The sequence below is a fragment of the Nelusetta ayraudi genome, unplaced genomic scaffold (assembly GCF_046127955.1).
Source record: "Nelusetta ayraudi isolate G7.1 ecotype Tasmania unplaced genomic scaffold, CSIRO-AGI_Nayr_v1 ptg000106l, whole genome shotgun sequence".
NCBI classification, from domain to species: Eukaryota; Metazoa; Chordata; class Actinopteri; order Tetraodontiformes; family Monacanthidae; genus Nelusetta; species Nelusetta ayraudi.
This window is the reverse complement of record NW_027466156.1, coordinates 730,001-750,601: the sequence shown is the minus strand read 5'-3', so window position 1 is coordinate 750,601 and position 20,601 is coordinate 730,001. Positions and strand designations below refer to the sequence as shown.

Sequence of the window (20,601 nt, the reverse complement as noted above, 5' to 3'; positions counted from 1 at the left end):
CCATCAAAGGATTCAGCTTTGTTTTGTTTTTTCATCAAATGTCTTGTAACAAAATTAAAATATCTTGAAGTAAGATTTGGACTGGAAGCTGAACTTTGTGCACCTGGGATGCTTGGCGACAGATACTCACACTTGTGCACTTTCTGCTGCATCCATGTGGCCTTTTTGCACTCTGTCTCTGCCTACCTAGCCTGGCGTAGCATTAGCCGGTGTGTTGGCCACAGTAAGGCTGTGTCTCAATTCAGGGTCTGCATCCTTGAAGTACGCATTTTGAAAGGAAGTTGCGTCATCGCACTGCGCAAAGGCTCCTCCCAATTCCCGAGGGTGCTTAGGACGCTCAAAATGCGTACTCGGAAATACACACTCGTTTTAGCCGATTCCAAGGATGCACCGCTACTATCCTTGGCGTACTTCTGTATCCCAGGATGCTTTGCGTGCTGCTGCAAAGCATCCTGGGAAGTCAGCTGAAATTAGCGGCATGTTCTGGCAAAGACACTTTGTATAAATCTAAATATTGAAGTTTCACATAAAGTATCCAGTTTAACGTAGGATTTTACTTATTTGATCATCCAATGCCATCGTTAGATGGTGACGCAATGGTTAGCTTGATACTATTAAAAACGTCACTTCCGGGGTTGGCCAGCAGGAGGGAACGGCGGTGACACAACCAGGAAATACGTCCCGTGTGGTTACCGGGCAGATGCAGAGCCTGAATTGAGACACAGCTTGTGAGTTTCTGGTAAGGGGGTTATTCTTTAACTAGCCACCTATGGCTCAAAGCAGCTAACGGCTAATTGCTCAAAGTTGCTTGCCACTTCTGGTTAGCTCAAAGTAGCGAACGGCTAATTGCTCAAAGTTGCTTGCCACTTCTGGCTAGCTTAAAGTAGCTAACTGCTAACGGCTAATTTCTCAAAGTTGCTTGCCACTTCTGGCTAGCTCAAAGTAGCTAGCCACCAGTGACTGTTGACTTCCAGGCGATGCTTTGGTCCATCGCTGGATGAAAGTAGAGTGGGGGAGGAGAAACTTCTTCCTGACAGCTGCAGCCTTCCACCCCCACAGCTCCTGCCATTTTGGGTTAGAAATTAAATTTGAATTTGGCAAGAAATTAGAAAAAAAAAAAGTCTTCATCACGATCCAAGTTGTGGAAGTAGCCGAGGGCCTTGACCAGAACACAGCCTGCTGGCTTTTTTCCACCTCGGCCTCGACTGTAATCCCCAGGAATCTGTCCAGGGATTTTCCTCCCTTTCTTCCCCTTCACCCCCCCCCCCCCCCCCCCCCACACACACACACACACACACACACACACCCTCCAACTGCCCCCACCCTCCCCCCTACTGCCCTGATTGAGATATCCGAGAGAGCTGGGCTGCGGACAGCAGCTCCACACCCTGCTATTAGCTTAATGTTCTCTGCGTCGCTGCTGCTCATCAAAGCCTGTTTGTGCTCTGAGTTCCTCCTCTCACGTTGGCTTCACTCCTCTGCTTCTTCTCTCTTCTCCTCTTCTTTCCTTCTCCTCCTCCTCTTCTTTCCTTCTCTCTTCTCCTCCTCCTCTTCTTTCCTTCTCCTCTCCTCCTCCTCTTCTTTCCTTCTCCTCTTCTCTTCTTTCCTTCTCTTCTCCTCTTCTCCCCTTCTCCTCCTCTCCTCCTCCTCTTCTTTCCTCCTCCTCTTCTTCTCCTGCGTGTTTTCTGGGTTCCCACTTGGACGGCGCCGGCGCCTCAAGTGCGTCACTTTGGGGGAAACGCGATCCCATGGCCGGAGCGGCTCCAGGCTCACATTCTGCCCCAAGGAATTGTGGGTAGTGGAGGAGATGAGATACTAATTGTCTTTGTTTGGCCTTGCGGCTACTTGAACTTCCCCCTTTCTGCCTCGGCAGCCAAAGAAGTGCAACGGCTGCGGCTCGTTTGTGTTCTCGTCTGGAATCTTTGGGATTTGTCAGCACCTGCAGGACGGCCAAGGTGCTGCAGGGAGGTTTCAGAGCAGCCGGGCTGCAGTGCACGCTGCCGGCCACAGAGGGGCAGTTTTTACAGACAGGCTGCTCCGGCTTCTTGAACTCAGTTTGACTCTTACTGCCAAGTGTATGATTGGGTGGATTTAAAGAAGCTTTTATTTTGTTTCTTCCAGCTTCGTTAGGACGTCACCGCTAATTAAAGGACCCGTCGGAGAATGAACGCCTCCTTGTTTCTCTGCTGCAGTGCTTGAGCCAAATACTCATCTGTGGAAAAATCAGAGAAAAAAAAAGAATCAGAGATTGAGAAGAAGAGCTGAGTTTGGTCAGCGTGATGTTTGTGTTCTGAACTGCAGTCCAGCTTCACAACCCTTCACATTCAATGGTTTCTGTAGGCGGGCTGGAGCAGAACCAAATGAAGGGATCTGAACCTGTTACCCCTCACGCTTTGGTCCCCCCCCTCCCGGCCCCCAAGCCAGCAACACTTCCCTGTTTAATTTGGCAGCAGTGTTGCGTCTCCGCTGCCAAAGAAAAGTGCAGCAGCAGCGGCAGCGAATCCAGACAGCAAACCTGCAGCGCTGAGAGGCTGAGAAAAATGTCCTGTAGTTGTAGTTGTGGCGCCTGTCAGGAAGTGTGAGCGCTGGAAGGAAGCCTGGACGTCATCGGGGGAGAGCGAAGAGGAGGATGGAAGTTCGACAGACTGAACTGTGAAGGACTGGAAAGAAGAAGAAGAAGAAGAAACTAGGAGGCTAGCTTAGCTAGCACTGAAGCTAAACACAGTCTGGCAGCATTCAGATCCTGGCTAGCGCTGCTTGAGCTTCTGATAGCTTGGTTTTATTCACATGTAGCTCCTGGGTTGTTCTGAGCACCTGGAACTGATTCAGGAGGAGCTTTTTCTTGCTAGCTCCTGTGATAGCGTTGCAATAGAACAATTATGTATGGCTGTGACTCCCATTAATCATGGACGCTGCTGTTTTCCCTTCACATTCTGCTAGCGGGCGCTAACGGGAGAGCTAGCAGCGGGCTAATGCGGAGGAAGTGAAGGAGCCGTCTTGACAAGCTCAAGCCCTCAACCCTCTCCAGCCAGCTCAGAGCAGAGAGGACCAATCAGGAAGCAGCTTTCAGGGAGGCCTGGGCTGGGATCTTTGCATGGATAAACAGAGGGCGGGGCTACAGCCACAGTCCAAACAAACAGGAAGCTGCAGTACTCGGCCGACCAGCAGGTGATTCTGTGTGGACTCTGCTGAGAAATGCTGGGAATTTCTTTCCATCATCTGCTGCAGCTCCGGCTCCCTTTGTTTCTGGATGACGACGCACACATAGAACTGTGTTCTTCTTCTCCTTCTTCTCCTTCTTCCTCTTCTTCTCCTTCTCCTTCTCCTTCTTCTTCTTCTTCTTCTTCTTCTTCTTCTGTGAGGAGTGGCGGAGTTGACAAGAGAGGGAGAAGTGCGAAACTTTGAGCGTTTTTTCGCTGTTTTTGTTCATTTTTTTCCATCTTTTTTTTTTATATATATGTGCGTTAGTCTTTCATTTATCAATTCGTGTTAGTTTTGTAAGTAGATCGTGTTTTTTGTGTTGGTGGTTGGGTGGAGGACCGGCGTAGCTGGTAGCCAGCATGCCGGTAGCGGAAACACCGGCTACCGAGTTCGAGCGTCTCACTCGCCGGCACGCCATCAAACTGGTGCCGGCAGTTGAGTGCTCGGTGGAACAGGCGGGTCTGGCCGTTGGAAAGGTGGTGGGATACAGCAGCGTTAAGTCTGCATCCCGAATGAATGGAGCGATCGTTATCTTCCTTGACGACACCGACAAGGTAAGCAAGGTGGTCGAGAGCGGTGTTGTGATCGGTGACACTTTCACTCCCGTTCTCCCCCTCGTGAGCCCCGCCAAGAAGGTACTGATCTCCAATGCTCCGCCGTTCATTAAAAACGAGGCACTGCCCAAAGAGCTGTCGCGATTTGGCCAACTCGTTTCACCAATAAAAATGATGTCTTTAGGCTGCAAGTCACCGCAGCTCAAGCATGTTGTGTGTCACCGGAGACACGTGTACATGGTGCTTAAAGACACGACAAGTGACCTGAATCTATCCTGTACCTTCAAAATCGATAACTTCTCGTACATGGTTTTTGTCACCACCGAACACATGAAGTGTTTTGGGTGCGGTGCCGAGAGAAAATCACTTGGTCCGCTCCTGCCCGGAGCGGAAGGCATCCGGTGCCGGCGGTGACTGGGGTCCCCGAGGCGTCCCCAATATCTGTGCCTCCCCCTGATAAGGGGGACCAACCCCTTGTCACTTGATGGAAACGAAAAAAAGAAAACGAAGAAAGAAAAGAATAAAGCAACTGTAGACACCGTAGACATGTCTGAGTTTGACGATGAAGCAATGTCCAATGATGAAATGTTGAAACTCACAAAAGAGAAAATTAACTGAACTTGTAAAAGAAAAAGAAAAAAATAGAAAAACAGCCACAAGTGTTGAGAGCGACTTTGTTTTAACTCAAGATGATAACGATGCACTTTACTCAGTTGCACTGCTGAAACAATTCCTCGAAAACACGAAAGGGGTGAGACAAACAACTCCGCCAAGCCCCTCACGAGGAAGTTTGGAGAAGTGCTCACCGACCAGGAAGTATACAGACTCAGAAAGCACATAGGAAAGGCCAGAGAAGAGTTAAACAAGGGGGAAATTGATGTTTAATTTACTTTCATTGTTCTTTGTGCCACTGGTGTGTTGTTTTACTGAGTTTTTATTTATTTTTCCATTCATGTGTGATTTTAATATGGGGAGTTTAAACATGAATGGAGCCCGGCTGATTTTAAAAGAGCTGCTAATTTTAAATTGATGGAGTTAAAAAGATTAAATGTGGTGTTTCTTCAGGAAACACACAGCACTGACGACATTGTCAGTGACTGGAAGAGGGATTTTAAAGGGGAGGTGATTTTGAGCCATAATTCCAGTGCCAGCGGTGGGGTTGGGATTTTATTGGCTCAGAATTTTTTACCGGCTTCTTTTAGTGTTGAGGAAATCATTCAAGGGTTTTTACTAAAGGTTATAGCTTTTTATGAAAATGTAAAATTAGTGTTTTTAAATGTCTATGCTCCAACCAGAGGGTTGGAGAGACTTACATTTTTAAAAAAAGCTTGATGATGTTCTTAAAACCTGTCATGATGATTTTATGTTTTTAGGCGGCGATTTTAATTGCACCGAAGATCCCGCACTGGACAGGAATCATCCTGAGCCACACCCTGGGTCGTCTCACAGGCTCAGGCAGCTCATCAAAGATCACGAGCTGTCTGACCTGTGGAGAGTTTTCAATCAAAACAGACGACGGTACACTTGGAGCCATACCAAAGAAAAATTTTTATACCTCGCCAGACTTGATCGTTTTTACGGTTTTAATCACCTTTTAAATATTTTTAAAAGGTGATTAATCCAGCCTGTTGGTTTTAGCGATCATTGTCTTGTGTCTTGTTCCTTTTTTATTCAGAATATTCGTTTAAATAGTGCCTATTGGCATTTTAACACAGCTCTTTTAAATGACCAGGCTTTTAAAACTGCTTTTAAGTTTTTTTGGTTATCCCACAGAGAGAGCAGACCCAATTTCCCCACCATCCAACAATGGTGGGATTTTGGGAAAACTCAGACCCAACAACTTTGCCAGAGCTTCACTCGCTTTGCCACAGGTGAGTTAACCCGGACCGTAAGGGATCTGGAGAGACAGGTAGAGGAGTTACAGTCCTTAGCTGTTTCTACAGGAAATCGAGGGCATTTAGACTCCCTCAAGAGTTTAAGTGGCGTGTGTCTCCCTCAGTGTTGCATGTCTTTTAAACTGTCTGTTTACGCTGATGATTTGGTGGTTTTAATCAACTCGCGAAATGACATCAGTGTTTTAGAAAATCTTTTAACAGAGTTTGGTTTTATTTCTTCTTCGCGTGTTAACTGGGGGAAGAGTGAGGCTCTTATGGTGGGAGAGGGGCTGAGGAGTAGGCTCAAGTTGCCCGGTGGGCTGCAGTGGAAGACTGGCGGTTTTAAATACCTGGGCATCTACTTGGGGGACGAGACCCACAACAATAAGAACTGGGACAATGTGTTGGAGACGGTGAGGGGGAGGCTAGGATGGTGGAAGTGGCTGCTGCCTAAAATGTCCTACAGAGGCAGAACCCTCATCGTCAACAACTTGGTCTCGTCCTCCTTGTGGCACAGACTAATGGTTTTAGATCCTCCAGCCTCTCTCCTGGCAGAGATACAGCGGCTTTTAATTGATTTCTTTTGGGGGGGCAGGAAGCACTGGGTTCCACAGAGCATCCTTTTCCTCCCCAAAGAAGAGGGAGGACAGGGTTTGGTTCATCTGGCCAGCAGGGGTTCTGCCTTCAGACTCCAGTTTATTCTGAGGCTCCTGACTGGCCCCAAGAATGTTCTGTGGAGACCATTAGCCCGGTGCATCCTGCAGCGTTTTAATTTTTTGGGCCTGGATTTTTATTTGTTTTTAATGGACACGACTCGCATGAGCACAGTTTCTCTGCCTTGTTTTTATCGGAGTGTTTTTAACGTTTGGAACCTCCTGAGGAAGCAGAGCGTGGAGCAGGCCGACTCTTTGTACTGGCTCTTGCGTGAGCCTGTCCTTCAGGGAACCCTGCTGGACTACCCTAGCTGGGGGGGAGTGACTCTCTCCAAGGCCCTCCGAGCTAAGGGGGTCACGACGCTGGGCAAGGTGGTGGAGCTGACCGGTCCCGGCTTAGAAGATCCCGCCCCCTTGGCCGCTACGCTGGGGCTAAAATCCGAGAGGGTTGTCAAGCAGCTGCTGGACCATTGGAGAAGAAGGCTGTCCGGACACGAGCACTCCCTCCTCAGCTTGCATGGCAGACGTTCCCTGACCCCCAACCCAGAGGACAGCTTCCCCCATGTCGGCCTGCTCCCAGACTTGGACGACTGCAGCGGCCCTCTGCTGGAAGCCTGTCCAGCAGTTCCCTTGGAGGTCGCAATGGGAAAGAAGCTCTATCAAACAATGATCAAAACTTTGGACAAAGACAAACTAGATGGACGTTGGGATACGCCGTGGAGGAAATACCTGAACTACGGAAATAAGCCCGCGTGGAGAACTCTCTACAAAGCCCCAGTGGCCAAAAGACATGGAGACATTCAGTGGCGCGTCCTCCACGACTTCGTAGCCGTGAACGCTTTCATCAGCGTGCTGAACCCAGCAGTGGAGGACACCTGTCCCTTCTGCGGACAGAGAGAGACGGTTTTTCATTGTTTTTATCAGTGTGAGCGTCTGTCGTCCGTGTTTGGTTTTTTAGATAGAGTTTTTATCCAATGCCTGGCGGTTTTTAACAAACACTCTTTTATCTTTGGTTTTAACTACAGTCGCCAGAGCAAGAGGAAAGGCCAGGTTTTAAACTTTGTTTTAAACCAGGCTAAGCTGGGGGTGTGGTTGAGCCGTAAGAGGAAGATAGTTGATGGGGCAAGAAGCTAATCCAGTCCAGGCTACGCATTGATTTTATGTTTTACAGGAGGGCAGGGGACTTGGAGCTCTTCTGTGACATGTGGACTTTTAACAGTGCATTGTGTGCAGTGACAGAGGGGGAATTATTTTTTAGCGACGTGCATGTGTAAAAAAAACAAGAAAATTATTTATTTATTTAGCGCTTGTCGACAGCGACAGCGTCACACAGGAGGCGACAGCACAGCCGGCCAGCCAGCCAGCCACGCCGCTCCTGAGCTTGAGCTCTGACTGAGCGAACCACTGGACTGTTTTCTCTTAAAAGGTGATCGTTCTCCAAATTATTTAGTATCTTCTCAATACACCTATCTCTATCTGTTTGCATAAGCACAGTCGAAGCCATGGCTTCTCCCTCTCACCTCTCCTCTGTCCCTCCTCTCTCTCCTCCCGTCTTTTCTTGCTCACACTGCCAGATGCTTAGCTTTAGCTCGTCCTCAATTACCGAGTCAGGGATGTGTATTAAATGTAGTACTATGTTAGCGCTTGAGGCGAGACTTAGCCAGCTTGAGGAACGACTTCGCTCCTTCGAGCATAGTAGTCCTGTAGCTAGTAGGGTTAGCTTAGCTGGAGCGGAGAGTTCATTCGCTAGCGTAGCGTCGGAGTCTCTAGGTCCCACTAGTTCCCCTCCCTTCGCGGCTCCCGAGCAGCCGGGAAAGGTCGGTTGGGTGACTGTCAGGAGGAAGCGTAGCCTTAACAAGCCTGCCGGGCACCACCACCATTCTCAGCACCAGGCCCCATCCGTCCATGTCTCGAATAAGTTTGCTCCACTCAGCAGCACGCCGACTGAGATTGACACTCTGGTGATCGGTTCTTCTATAGTGAGGCATGTTAACCTAGGACAGCCATCGGCCACAGTGAAGTGCATCCCCGGGGCCAGGGCGGGCGATATTGAAGGGCATTTAAAGTTAATGGCTAAGAATAAACGGAGATTTAGGCGGATTGTAATTCACTGTGGTTTCAATGATGCACGCCTGAAATCGTCCGAGGTCACTAAGTTAAACGTAGCTTCGGTGTGCGCATTTGCTCAGACCATGTCGGACGAAGTCGTTTTCTATGGCCCCTTGCCAAATGTTAGGAACGATGAGATGTTTAGCCGCATGTCATCTTTTCACCGTTGGCTGTCAGGGTGGTGTCCCAATAACTCGGTGGGCTTTGTAGATAACTGGAAGCCTTTCTGGGGCAAGCCTGGTCTTGTTAGGAGGGATGGCATTCATCCCACCCGGGAAGGTGCAGCTCTCTTATCTAGCAATATAGTTAAAATTTTAGCTTCCACTGACGCTCCAGGGTGGAGACCAGGCAACAGAGTTGTAGTCCTATACGCTACTCTGGGCTTCTCTCACTGCCAGTCTTTTCCAAGAGAAGTTGTGTCGGTCCCTCGCACCTCCAAACCTCTTATACTGTGCAAATCTCCAATCGATTATAGTAACCTAGTTCAAATAGATTGTAGAAATAAGGAGGCCCGGTCGGAGGTGGCTTCAGGGTCTCCCACAAACAAAATGGTGAAATGTGGCCTTCTTAACATTAGGTCTCTACATTCCAAGGCAGTTTTAGTTAATGATTTGATTAGTGAACATAGTGTTGATATTTTCGGCCTCACAGAGACATGGCTACGTCAAGATGAATATTTCAGTCTTAATGAAGCCACTCCTCCTAGTCATATTAATACTCATAAGGCTCGTGATAGTGGTCGAGGAGGTGGCATTGCAGCTATTTATAATTCCAATTTGTTAGTCAATCTCAAGGCTCAATCTATTTATAGTTCATTTGAGAGTTTAGCGATGTCTATTTCGTTGTCACCTGATAGGCAGGCAGATTCCGTTGAATTCATTGTTGTCTACCGTCCCCCGGGTCCATATTCTTCTTTCTTAGATGAATTTTCAGAGTTTTTGTCTACTTTAGCATTGACTAAAGACAAGATCATAGTGATTGGAGATTTTAATATCCATGTCGACACTGAGAGTGACAGTCTGAGTTCTCATTTCAAATCTATCCTCGACTCCTTAGGCTTCCTTCAAGTGATGAATGTACCCACTCATTAGCATAGTCATACTTTGGATCTTGTGCTCACTTTTGGACTTGGTGTAGAGCAGCTGACAATCTTTCCCCAAAACGACGTTTTGTCTGACCACTTTCTGATCACTTTCGGCTTTATTGTAGCGGATCACATTCCCCAAGCAAGGTCTATAATGAGTAGAAACATTTCGGACTCTGTTGTTGCTGAATTTAAGGAGAGGCTTCCTGATCTGCTTGATGCCCTTGTACCTCTTGACATGCTTCTGGCCTCTCCCCCCACCCACTTGACTGATCTTGATCTAGACTCCTTGACAGATCGCTTTTCTTGTATTCTGAAATCAACATTGGATGATCTTGCCCCTTATAAGGTAAGTATGAAAAGGCAGGATCGATCAGCCCCTTGGTTTATTTCCTCTATTCGCAAATTAAAACAAAATTTGCGAAGGCTTGAGAGAACTTGGCGTTCGTCAAAAACAGCTTCATCCTTCAAGACTTGGCAGGATTGCTTTAGGTCCTATAAAAAGGCCCTGCGTATCAGTAGAACTTCCTACTTTTCTGCTCTTATTGACTCTAACAAGAACAACCCAAAGTTTTTATTTAGCACAGTTGCTAAGCTGACAAGGAGCCATCATTGTGTTGAGCCATGCGTCCCTACTGGCCTGTCAAGCAACGATTTCCTGAACTTCTTCCAGCAAAAAGTAGAAGGTATCAGAACTGAGATTGGGAATTCCTCGTCTTCTTTGTCTTCTTTGTCTTCCACAGGTCACATAGCAGATCTTTCTCAACATGGCAACCCCAGTGTGTATTTCGGGAGTTTTCAGCAAGTTGGACTCTCGGAACTTGATTCTCTTGTCTCCTCTGCTAAGTCGACCACCAGTCTTCTGGACCCAATTCCAACCAGGCTTCTCAAGGAGGTTTCCCCATTGCTTCATTGTGTCATTCTTAGAATTATTAATCACTCTCTATCAACAGGTTTTGTCCCTCATGCTTTCAAGGTGGCTGTAATCAAGCCTCTGATCAAAAAACCCAATTTGGACTCGAGTGTGCTTTCAAATTATAGGCCAATCTCGAACCTTCCGTTTCTCTCCAAGATCTTAGAAAAAGTTGTTGCTAGGCAGCTTGTGGACTTCTTGAACGACAACAATCTACTTGAGGCTTTTCAGTCTGGCTTCAGAGTTGGTCACAGCACTGAAACTGCATTGCTTAAGGTAAGTAATGATCTCTTGTGTGCATCTGACAAAGGTCTGGTCTCTCTGTTCTGGTCCTCCTAGATCTCAGTGCAGCATTTGATACAGTTGACCACAGCATTCTTCTTAGGAGATTAGAAGATACTATCGGCATCAAGGATCGAGCCTTGGACTGGTTTAGATCTTACTTGTCTGACCGTTTTCAGTTTGTTCATGTTAATAATCACTCATTAGAACATAGGAGGGTTAGTCATGGTGTCCCTCAAGGGTCTGTACTTGGGCCACTCCTCTTCAACATCTACATGTCACCTCTTGGTGACATCATCAGAAAGCATAGCATCAGTTTCCATTCTTACGCAGATGACACACAGTTGTACTTTTCTTCTTCTTCCTCTTTCTTCTTCTTTTAAGGCAAATGAGGCTCATCAGTTGGCCAAATTGGAATCTTGTCTTCGTGATGTCAGAACTTGGATGACACCGAATTTCCTGTTGCTTAATACCGACAAAACTGAGGTCATTATATTTGGATCGCGAGAGAGTAGGGACAGAGTTTTTGATGGACAAAGTGGTCTATTTGGTACTACACCCAGTTCTACTGTGCGGAACCTAGGAGTCACTTTTGATCAGGACCTGACCTTTAATTCTCATATACAGAATGTAGGGAGGTCAGCTTTCTTCCACTTAAGAAACATTGCCAAAATTCGAAGTTTTTTGTCCTTCAAAGATGCGGAAAAAATAATCCATGCTTTTGTTACGTCTAGGCTAGATTACTGGTACTAGCAGGATGCCCAAATTCATCCCTTAGGACATTACAGTTAATCCAAAACTCTGCGGCACGATTGTTAACCGGAACTAGAAGGAGGCAGCATATTACTCCAATTTTAGCTTCCTTGCATTGGCTGCCAGTCAAATTTAGAATTGCATTTAAGATTCTAGTTTTAACTTACAAAGCTCTTCATTCTCAGGCTCCTTCTTATATTAGGGAACTAATTGAACTTTATCATCCTCCAAGAGCCCTTCGCTCTGAGGATTCTGGACTTTTAGTTATCCCAATCATTTCTAGAGTTAGGTCAGGAGGTAGGTGTTTCAGTTTCCTGGCACCTTTATTTTGGAATCATCTTCCACCCTCGGTGAGGGGGGCAGACACAGTTAGTTTATTTAGGAGTAGACTTAAGACTTTCCTTTCTCTTAAAGCTTATAGTTAGACTCCATCCACTGTCAGTTAAGCTGCTGTAGGCTTACGCCGTGGAGGGAGATCTTTCGCTCCCGTTACAGGGATCGTTGCTCTGTGCAGACGGAGCCTTTATCACTCTCCTCACCCAATCAATCTTTTACTCTATCCACTCTGTCCAAGCTCTCATTATGCTTTGTACAGTATGCTCGATATGCATGATACTGCCGCAGTCTCTGTGTCCCAGGTGATGACCACTGCGCCAGGAGCTGGATTGTGCTGTCCTGGGGGTCTTGCTGTCATCGCTTCATCCCACCACCACGCCTAGGACCTGGACTTGTCCTATCGGCAGATTGTCCATCGAGCTATGCTCTTGCCTTCCAAAGCATGGACACTTACATTCCACATGGACAGCAGCCTTGAATTATTTCCTATTCTTTGTGTTTATATCCGTTTTGCCTGGTTGGTGTATCTGTTTTTCACTCTGTCCTGTCTGCCACCCTGGCTCACTCTGCTCCTTTCTCTCTTTCTCTGTCTCTCCTCTATTTTTGTAGTTCACCCCAACTACTCATAGGCAGATGATGGCCCTCTGGAGTCTGGTTCTGCCCTAGGTTTCTTCCCACAGGGGTGTTTTTCCCAGCCGTTGTCGCATCTTGCTTGCTCCGGGGGCCCGGTTGGTTCTCTCTGATTGTATAAAGCGCTTTGAGACGCCTTTGGTTGTGATTTAGCGCTGTACAAATAAAAGTTTATTATTATTATTATTATTATTATTATTATTATTATTATTATTATTATTATTATTTATTTAGTTAGTTTGATTGATTAATGGAAATGAGAGTGGCAAATAAATGTTATTTTTCAAAAATCAAAAAATCAAATCTTCCTCATCTTCTTCTTCTCCTTCTCCTTCTTCTTCTGCTGCTTCTTCTTCCTCTTCTTCTTCTTCTTCCTCTTCTTCCTCTTCTTCTTCTTCTCCTTCTCCTTCTTCTTCTGCTGCTTCTTCTTCCTCTTCTTCTGCTGCTTCTTCTTCCTCTTCTTCTTGCTAGGGGCATCTGCGAGGCGTTTGGACACTGTCTGAATCATTTGTGCTTCTTTAAACTGGTCTGGTTGGCCCGAACCAAGAACCAAGAACAGAATGAAGCGTCAGCCGGTTTTTGTAGTAATGCAGATTTTCTTTTCCTTTTTTCTTCTGAAATCAAACAGGAGCTTCTTGTGGCAAACAACATGTTGAGGAATTGAGGCCTTCCTGCTCAGCGCCGCACTCGACTCCTCGCAGCCATGGCGGAGCTTTGTGACGAGCGGCTGCTTCTCAGCCAATCACAGCCTGCCGTGGTCCCGGCGGCTCTGAACGTCTCCACAGGGTTGTGAGAAGCCGCCACTCGAGCTCTGAATGTCTCCACTGCCACTCGAGCGGACAAAAAACACCTTTGATCTTCTCAAACTGGGTCTGGAGGCTGGCCCTTTGTGATGTCACAAGGGGCACCTCTGTTCGTGGCCACACACGTGCGCTGGACCGAGACACCCCTCACTCCTTTTCTTGTCATCTTCAAAAGGTGGAAGGTCTTCAGTTGTAGCAGCAGGCTGTAAACAGCAGGCTAATTATTGTGCTTAGCTATTTGCCCACGCAGGAGCCACACCCACTAACTCAAACCAAAGAAAGTTCCAACTGGCCAGTAAAGTTCAATAAAACCGGCATTTTCCAGAAGATTTGTAATAAATAATAAATAAAGTTTATTTGAAGTGTTTGTAAATGGCTTTGTGTGTTTGCTTGACTTTGTACTCAGCTTGTCCTGAAAGCAGCCTAGCATGTCTTCCACTTCCTGCACCGTTAAGCATTGCCTGGTTAGCTTCGCATAGCATGGCAATACAAAGCTCTGTGTATCAGTGCTTGAGTCTTAAAGGTTTGACCCTTCAGAAACTAGCTAGCGCCTGTAGCAACAGAGATGCTAGGTAGCTGCTGGTGCTAGCTTTATGCCTTAGCTTTGTTTAGCTTTGCTTTTTGCTTTGGGGTTCATGCGGCTTCAGTTTTCCAAGGTGGAAAACCTCCAGAAAGTAATGACAGTTATACCACCACGTGAAGCTTGAGTCTGAGAACGCAGCAGTTTCTTTTTTACTGCTGACGTTTTTTTACTGCCTCTGCACTGGAAGTCTTGTTTGGCGTATAATTCCTCGACCCGGTCCGCTCCGTGCTGCCGGGCCGACGCTCCCACAGGAACCGCCGCTAAATGCCGTGTTTACGCTGCGCTGCACTGCCGTCTGGAAGCGCTTCTAGCAGCTGAAGGAATCTTTGTGCTGAAAAGCTTTCAGTTGTCAAACATGGCCAGATTAATGTGTGCGTTTTGTGTGTCGACGCTGCGACAGTAGGAGGTGGCTAATCACCCCGAGCTGGTGCTCAGAGGTATTTATGTGCGTTAGCGTCATCCTACCTTTAATAGATGGTGGGTTACCATGCTCGTTAGCGCCTGGTTCTCCCTCTGGAAACACAAAACTTTATTGATGCAATTTCCTGCAGGGATGTGGCCCTGATATGGCACAGCTAGCAGCTAGCGCTAAAGCTAAACACATTCTGGTAGCATCCAGGTCCTGGCTAGCACAGCTGGAGCTTCTTTCGCATCCAGGTCCTGGCTAGCACAGCTGGAGCTTATTTTAGCCAGATGTTTTTTGGACACACCTTCTCATGCATTTATTGTTTTATCTTTACAACTTACTGCATTGCACATAGACACTGAAGACATTCAAAATAAAAGCAAAATATATGTAATTATGCAGCAAAGAAAAACCATGTTCAATAACTCACATGTTTGAGTTATTTTAGACTTTTCTAGTTACCCACATACTTCCATGAGTGTCCTCACATAGTTTTTGATGCCTTCAGTGAGAAACTCTAATGTTAATAGTCTTTTTTTTTTTGCTAGCTCTGGTGATAGCGTTGCAATATGCTAAACATGCTAATACAAGCTCCAAAGTACGGCAGTGGCTCCCGTAAATCACAGGGCGTGAAATAAATCAGGAAAGCAGCTTCCCGTTGATGCGTCACCGTCGCCGGGCAGAATTATAAATGCGCGGTTGTCTGGTTTCCTCCTGGCGTTAGCGCCAAGCGTGAGTCCTTGACGTTAGCATCAGGCTGAAAGCAGCTACGCAAAGCCAAAGAAAGGACGTTGAGGGTTTTATTTTTTTTCCTTTTCTCAGCCAATGAAGTCGTCTGGTGACGTTGCCAGAGAAAGACGCTTTCTCTTTTTCTCTCTCTCTCTCTCTCTCTCTCTCTCTGTCAAAGCATCAAGTTTGTGCCAGTTGTTCTTTTGGCTGCAGCGCTGAGGCGGCGGCAGTGGCGGTGGCGGCCCCTCTGGTTTCTCTTACCTCCTCTGCCGCGGTGCCAAAACTCTCCCCAACCAATCATCCAGCACAAAGTCCAGGGCCGGCGGCACTCAGACCACCGGATTTAACAGCCAGACAGACAGACAGACCGACAGACGGAAGAATTCACAGGCGGTAACGTGCGCTAACAGCTAGCCGCCGCCGCTGCTATTCAAAGCCAGCCAGAGTGGCTGATGGATGTGTGGACCTCATTACCGAACGCACGTTACGATCAACATGGCTCAGTGCTCAGTTCTCCCTCGGCGCATTACAATCGTTAACCGTCTTCCTTGCTCCGCAGCTGCGCTAGTGCTACTTTGCGTGCACTTAGCCATGCAATGACAACACACACCGGCGTTCCGCTGACAGACTTTAGATGTGAAAATGCCGCCAAAATGTTCAGCTATTCATCAGTTGGTCCCTTTAGCAAATCAGGGCCCGAAAGTACTCGTGTTTTATTAATTAAGCCACAAAATGGGGAGAAAGTTTTAAATGACGTCAAGATGTCGACGCTGTGAGAGCCAACTGAGGAACGATGTCTCGCTAATCCACTGAGGTCACATCAATCTCCTGCAGTGGCCTCAGGTTGAACCACAGTCCATGTAATGATTGAGTGTATGTTTGTGTGTGTGTCTGTGTGTGTGTGTACGTGCAAGATATGTTTTCTGTTGTTTGTTTAGCATTGTTTAAACATTAATCGGCTGTAGCGTTTCAGCAGGAGGTGCTAAAACAGGACATCTTTTTTGCAGTAGCTTAGTGAAGTCACATGACATATTTTTCAGTGTTTCTTTAGAAAAAAAAACAAGCTAGCTAGCTAAACATAAAACTGAGTGCAACGTTAGCCAACTTTTCAGCTAACTTTAGCTATAAAGGAAAAGGCTTAGACTAGTTGACTGGTTGTCCGACATTAGCTTACAGGTTAGCTTAAACCAAACAGTATGTAGAATACTATGTGCTGAGATCAGTTTTTTCCCCCAGAATACCTTGTTAGCAGATTAGCTAAGATCATTGACTTCCACTCTACACTGGTAATTACGTAGAAACAGTCAAACCAGCAGATGAATGAGGCTGATACCTTTTCTAAAAACACTTGTTTTTTTGTCTTTCGCACCAGACTTCATATGTTGTCCAAGCGCGATTGCCTGCGAAACCAGCCGCTCTCACACTTCTCCCATGATCTCACTGAATTCCTCCAGCCGAGAGCAAAACCACAGCTTGACAGAACAAGTCTTTAACTGAAGCCCCCACTCTTTTTTTACTTGCTTTATTTTTTATTGCTGATCCCATTTTCCCGTCCTCGCTGCTGCTGCTGCTGCTGCTGCTGTTTCTGCTGCTGCTGCTGCTGCTGTCTGACTCGACTCCCCTGCCAAACATTGTGCGTTTCACTACTTCATGTTTTTTCCGCCAGTTGTCATTCATTTCCGACGCTGGGGCAAACTTCTGAGACAAACTTGCAGATCCGTCTCCATACATTCTGCTTTTTTTAAATGACTCTATTGGAATTCTGTCATCATTCAGACACTAATAGACTTGGAAGTGCCAAGTTTCATTGTTTGTTTTTGCCAGACCTTGCTAGCTCAAGCTTAAATTGTGAACCAGACATTGATTGTGCATAAAACGATAGATTTTTCACTCATCGTGACTATCATCGTGACTATCATCGTGACTATCCTCGTGGCTAACATCGTGGCTAACATCGTGGCTATCCTCGTGACTATCCTCGTGACTATCATCGTGACTATCATCGTGACTATCCTTGTGGCTATCCTCGTGACTATCATCGTGGCTATCATCGTGACTATCCTCATGGCTAACATCGTGGCTATCCTCGTGGCTATCCTCGTGACTATCATCGTGACTATCATCGTGACTATCCTCGTGACTATAATCGTGACGATCCTCGTGACTATCATCGTGACTATCCTCGTGACTATCATTGTGGCTATCATCGTGGCTATCCTCGTGACTATCATCGTGAATATCATTGTGACTATCCTCGGCGACCAACACAAATAGACGCAACACAACCGACAACCGGGCTAATCAACGGTTAGCTAATCAGAGCTTGGCTGATTACAAATGAGCAGCACTACGTCGTTAGGCAACTTTTTATTAACGAGCGGATCAGGCTCAGACGCTAACTAGGATCGTTAGCATGCTAGCGCAGGCCGCGGCTAACAGACCGACGCTCGTCCCTCGACCCCCCCAAGGGCTAAACAAATGGGGACTGATGAGTTCAACAGGTAGTGAAGTATCATAATGAGTTGGTTAGCCTCAACGATCAGAGCCGAGAGGGCTTTGCGGCGACACAAACAGGAAGTCTGGACACCGTCCCGGCAGGTATGAGGTCAGAGCCACGCATTCCAAGCGGCTTCCAAGGAGCTGCCACCTCAGTCAACTGGAGAGAGAGCCCAATGTGTTTTCTCTGCAAGCAGCAGCAGCAGCCGCTTGAGAACACGTTAGCACGCTGAAATAGCAACACAAACAAAAACAGAGAGAAATGTGAACCAGCTGCACAGAAGTGTGAACACACGACTCCCACCGAGCGCCAGACCAACTCCCGTGTTTTTTTTATTTTTTTTATTTTTTTCCCTCGGTTCGGGCGCTTGGCAGGAGTCTAACGCGCTGACCGCAGGTGACGGCTGGTCACATGGTGCGTCTGCAAACCGAGAAGTGTTGGCCAAATCTTTAGGAATAGCAGTGGGGACAGTTTGCAGGTTGTTGTAACTGGAACGGCCTCGGCGGAGTCACAATGAATTAGCCTAGCAAAGCCACGCGGTGCAGTGGTGAGCTGTAACTGCTCCCCACAGCCAATCACTTTTTTGGGGCTAATTTAATGCTAACTTTAGCGGCGGCAGCCGTTCTTCACAAGCTCTTCTATACCTCGCCTGTGACTTCTGTGAGGTTTTAAGGGAGATTCAGTGCGTTTACATTACTAGAGAAATTACAATTATTGCCTTAGTCCGATTATGATCGGAGTTTGAGAACTCCGATTGAGACACCCAGATAATGCGATTAGAATTCAACTTTCTCTGCCATGCCTTAGACGGACTATTGACTGTCTCCCTCTCGCGACTCATGACCGCAGAACTACATCGTCTAACAAAACAGACGGTGCGAAAAACCGGAGAAACAACCTCGCAAACGTGAATAAGAATGTGAGGATGAGACCGGGGCGATGCTTTCTCTTCTAAAAGAGATGGACATATTAAAATAACGCGCAACGGAGACCTTTTTTAAAAGGGTAGCGCAGCAAATGCAGGGCTCCGGCTTTGCGCACCCCTGAACAAATAGGTATTCGTTCGTATTTATATTTCTACCTTTTCGTTCATATTTTTTGTAAGTTAGAAGAATTTTAACTTTGTAAATAAAAGCACACCAAAGAGATTTTTTTCTGATTTGTTTTTATTTTGGTAATTCCGCTGTTATTCTGCTGGAAACGGCGTGCAGCGGCACGAGCTTCCTCCACGGTCGGCACTTTAATGAGCGTGTGTATAACTGAAGACACCGTTCCTTTGCAAAACCTGTACACAATTTTTTTACCTGTGGATTTGTGCACTGCAAACTGGTTTGCAACCACGCGGTATTCTGCAAAGCTAGCCAGTTTGTATAAAATAATGGAGGGGAATTGGCGTTGTAACAGTCAACTCCTAGGGGCTTAAAACATCTTCCATCCTTCAAAGACGCAGAAACACTAGTCCATGCTTTTGTTACGTCTAGGCTAGATTACTGTAACTCAGTACTAGCAGGATGCCCAAATTCATCCCTTAGGACATTACAGTTAATCCAAAACTCTGCGGCACGATTGTTAACCGGAACTAGAAGGAGGCAGCATATTACTCCAATTTTAGCTTCCTTGCATTGGCTGCCAGTCAAATTTAGAATTGCATTTAAGATTCTAGTTTTAACTTACAAAGCTCTTCATTCTCAGGCTCCTTCTTATATTAGGGAACTAATTGAACTTTATCATCCTCCAAGAGCCCTTCGCTCTGAGGACTCAGGTCTTTTAGTTATCCCAATCATTTCTAGAGTTAGGTCAGGAGGTAGGTGTTTCAGTTACCTGGCACCTCTATTTTGGAATCATCTTCCACCCTCGGTGAGGGGGGCAGACACAGTTAGTTTATTTAGGAGTAGACTTAAGACTTTCCTTTCTCTTAAAGTTTATAGTTAGACTCCATCCACTGTCAGTTAAGCTGCTGTAGGCTTACGCCGTGGAGGGAGATCTTTCGCTCCCGTTACAGGGATCGTTGCTCTGTGCAGGCGGAACCTTTATCACTCTCCTCACCCAATCAATCTTTTACTCTATCCACTCTGTCCAAGCTCTCATTATGCTTTGTACAGTATGCTCGATATGCATGATACTGCCGCAGTCTCTGTGTCCCCGGCAGGTGATGACCACTGCGCCAGGAGCTGGATTGTGCTGTCCTGGGGGTCTTGCTGTCATCGCTTCATCCCACCACCACGCTTAGGACCTGGACTAGTCCTATCGGCAGATTGTCCATCGAGCTAGGCTCTTGCCTTCCAAAGCATGGACACTTACACTCCACATGGACAGCAGCCTTGAATTATTTCCTATTCTTTGTGTTTATATCCGTTTTGCCTGGTTGGTGTATCTGTTTTTCACTCTGTCCTGTCTGCCACCCAGGCTCACTCTGCTCCTTTCTCTCTTTCTCTGTCTCTCCTCTATTTTTGTAGTTCACCCCAACTACTCATAGGCAGATGATCGCCCTCTGGAGTCTGGTTCTGCCCTAGGTTTCTTCCCACAGGGGAGTTTTTCCCAGCCACTGTCGCATCTTGCTTGCTCCGGGGGCCCGGTTGGTTCTCTCTGATTGTATAAAACGCCTTTGGTTGTGATTTAGCGCTGTACAAATAAAGTTTTATTATTTTATTACCTTATCTGTAAAGTAACACGTACATATCGTAATGATGTAATATGTCCACGGAAAGCAGCTGACCAGCTGAAAAGACTCACTCCACCCTCTAGTGTTGGGAGGAGGACACGTTCCCGTTAATAATTTGAATTTCTCAGCTGCATGTATACGGGGACAAGGTGAGAACTCTGATTGGACGAGAAAAGCAAATTATTGCTTAGTCCGATTAAGCTCTGCATGGAAACGCACTGAGTGAATGAAAATGCCTCAGACTGGAGCTTTTTAAGCAGGGATGAAGCAGGTTTTAGACTGGCTAATGCTGGTCTTGGTTCAGCAACAGCTTCCTGAACCTACGTGTTATTTAGAGCGACTGGTTTCAGTCGCTGCCTCAATTCCAGGAGACCAACTGGAGAACAGAGACGCCTTTTAAGGCATTTCTATCGGTTTGAGTTCAACTTGTTTCAGTCGCTGCCTCGACACTCAAAAGCCCGACTGGTTAAAAACAGGCCTCCAATGTGAGGATGAGCCAGACTTGAGACTTGTTCATGGTGATCTTTGCTTC

General features: G+C 46.6%; 1 protein-coding gene and 1 long non-coding RNA gene across 2 annotated transcripts in view; both read left to right on the top strand.

Annotated features, from left to right (window-relative positions):
* The window catches only part of LOC142903135 (uncharacterized), a 143,995-nt gene extending 126,811 nt beyond the window's left edge, over positions 1-17,184 (top strand). Inside the window, exons 2-3 of the mRNA XM_076048627.1 lie at positions 7,663-8,739; positions 16,793-17,184. Of these exons, the coding sequence (XP_075904742.1) occupies positions 7,785-8,739; positions 16,793-17,184 (1,347 nt within the window). The 5' untranslated portion in view covers positions 7,663-7,784. The remainder of the gene's footprint in view (positions 1-7,662; positions 8,740-16,792) is intronic.
* Positions 1-20,601, top strand: part of LOC142903095 (uncharacterized) — a 179,007-nt gene that overhangs the window by 146,989 nt on the left and 11,417 nt on the right. The window lies entirely within an intron of this gene.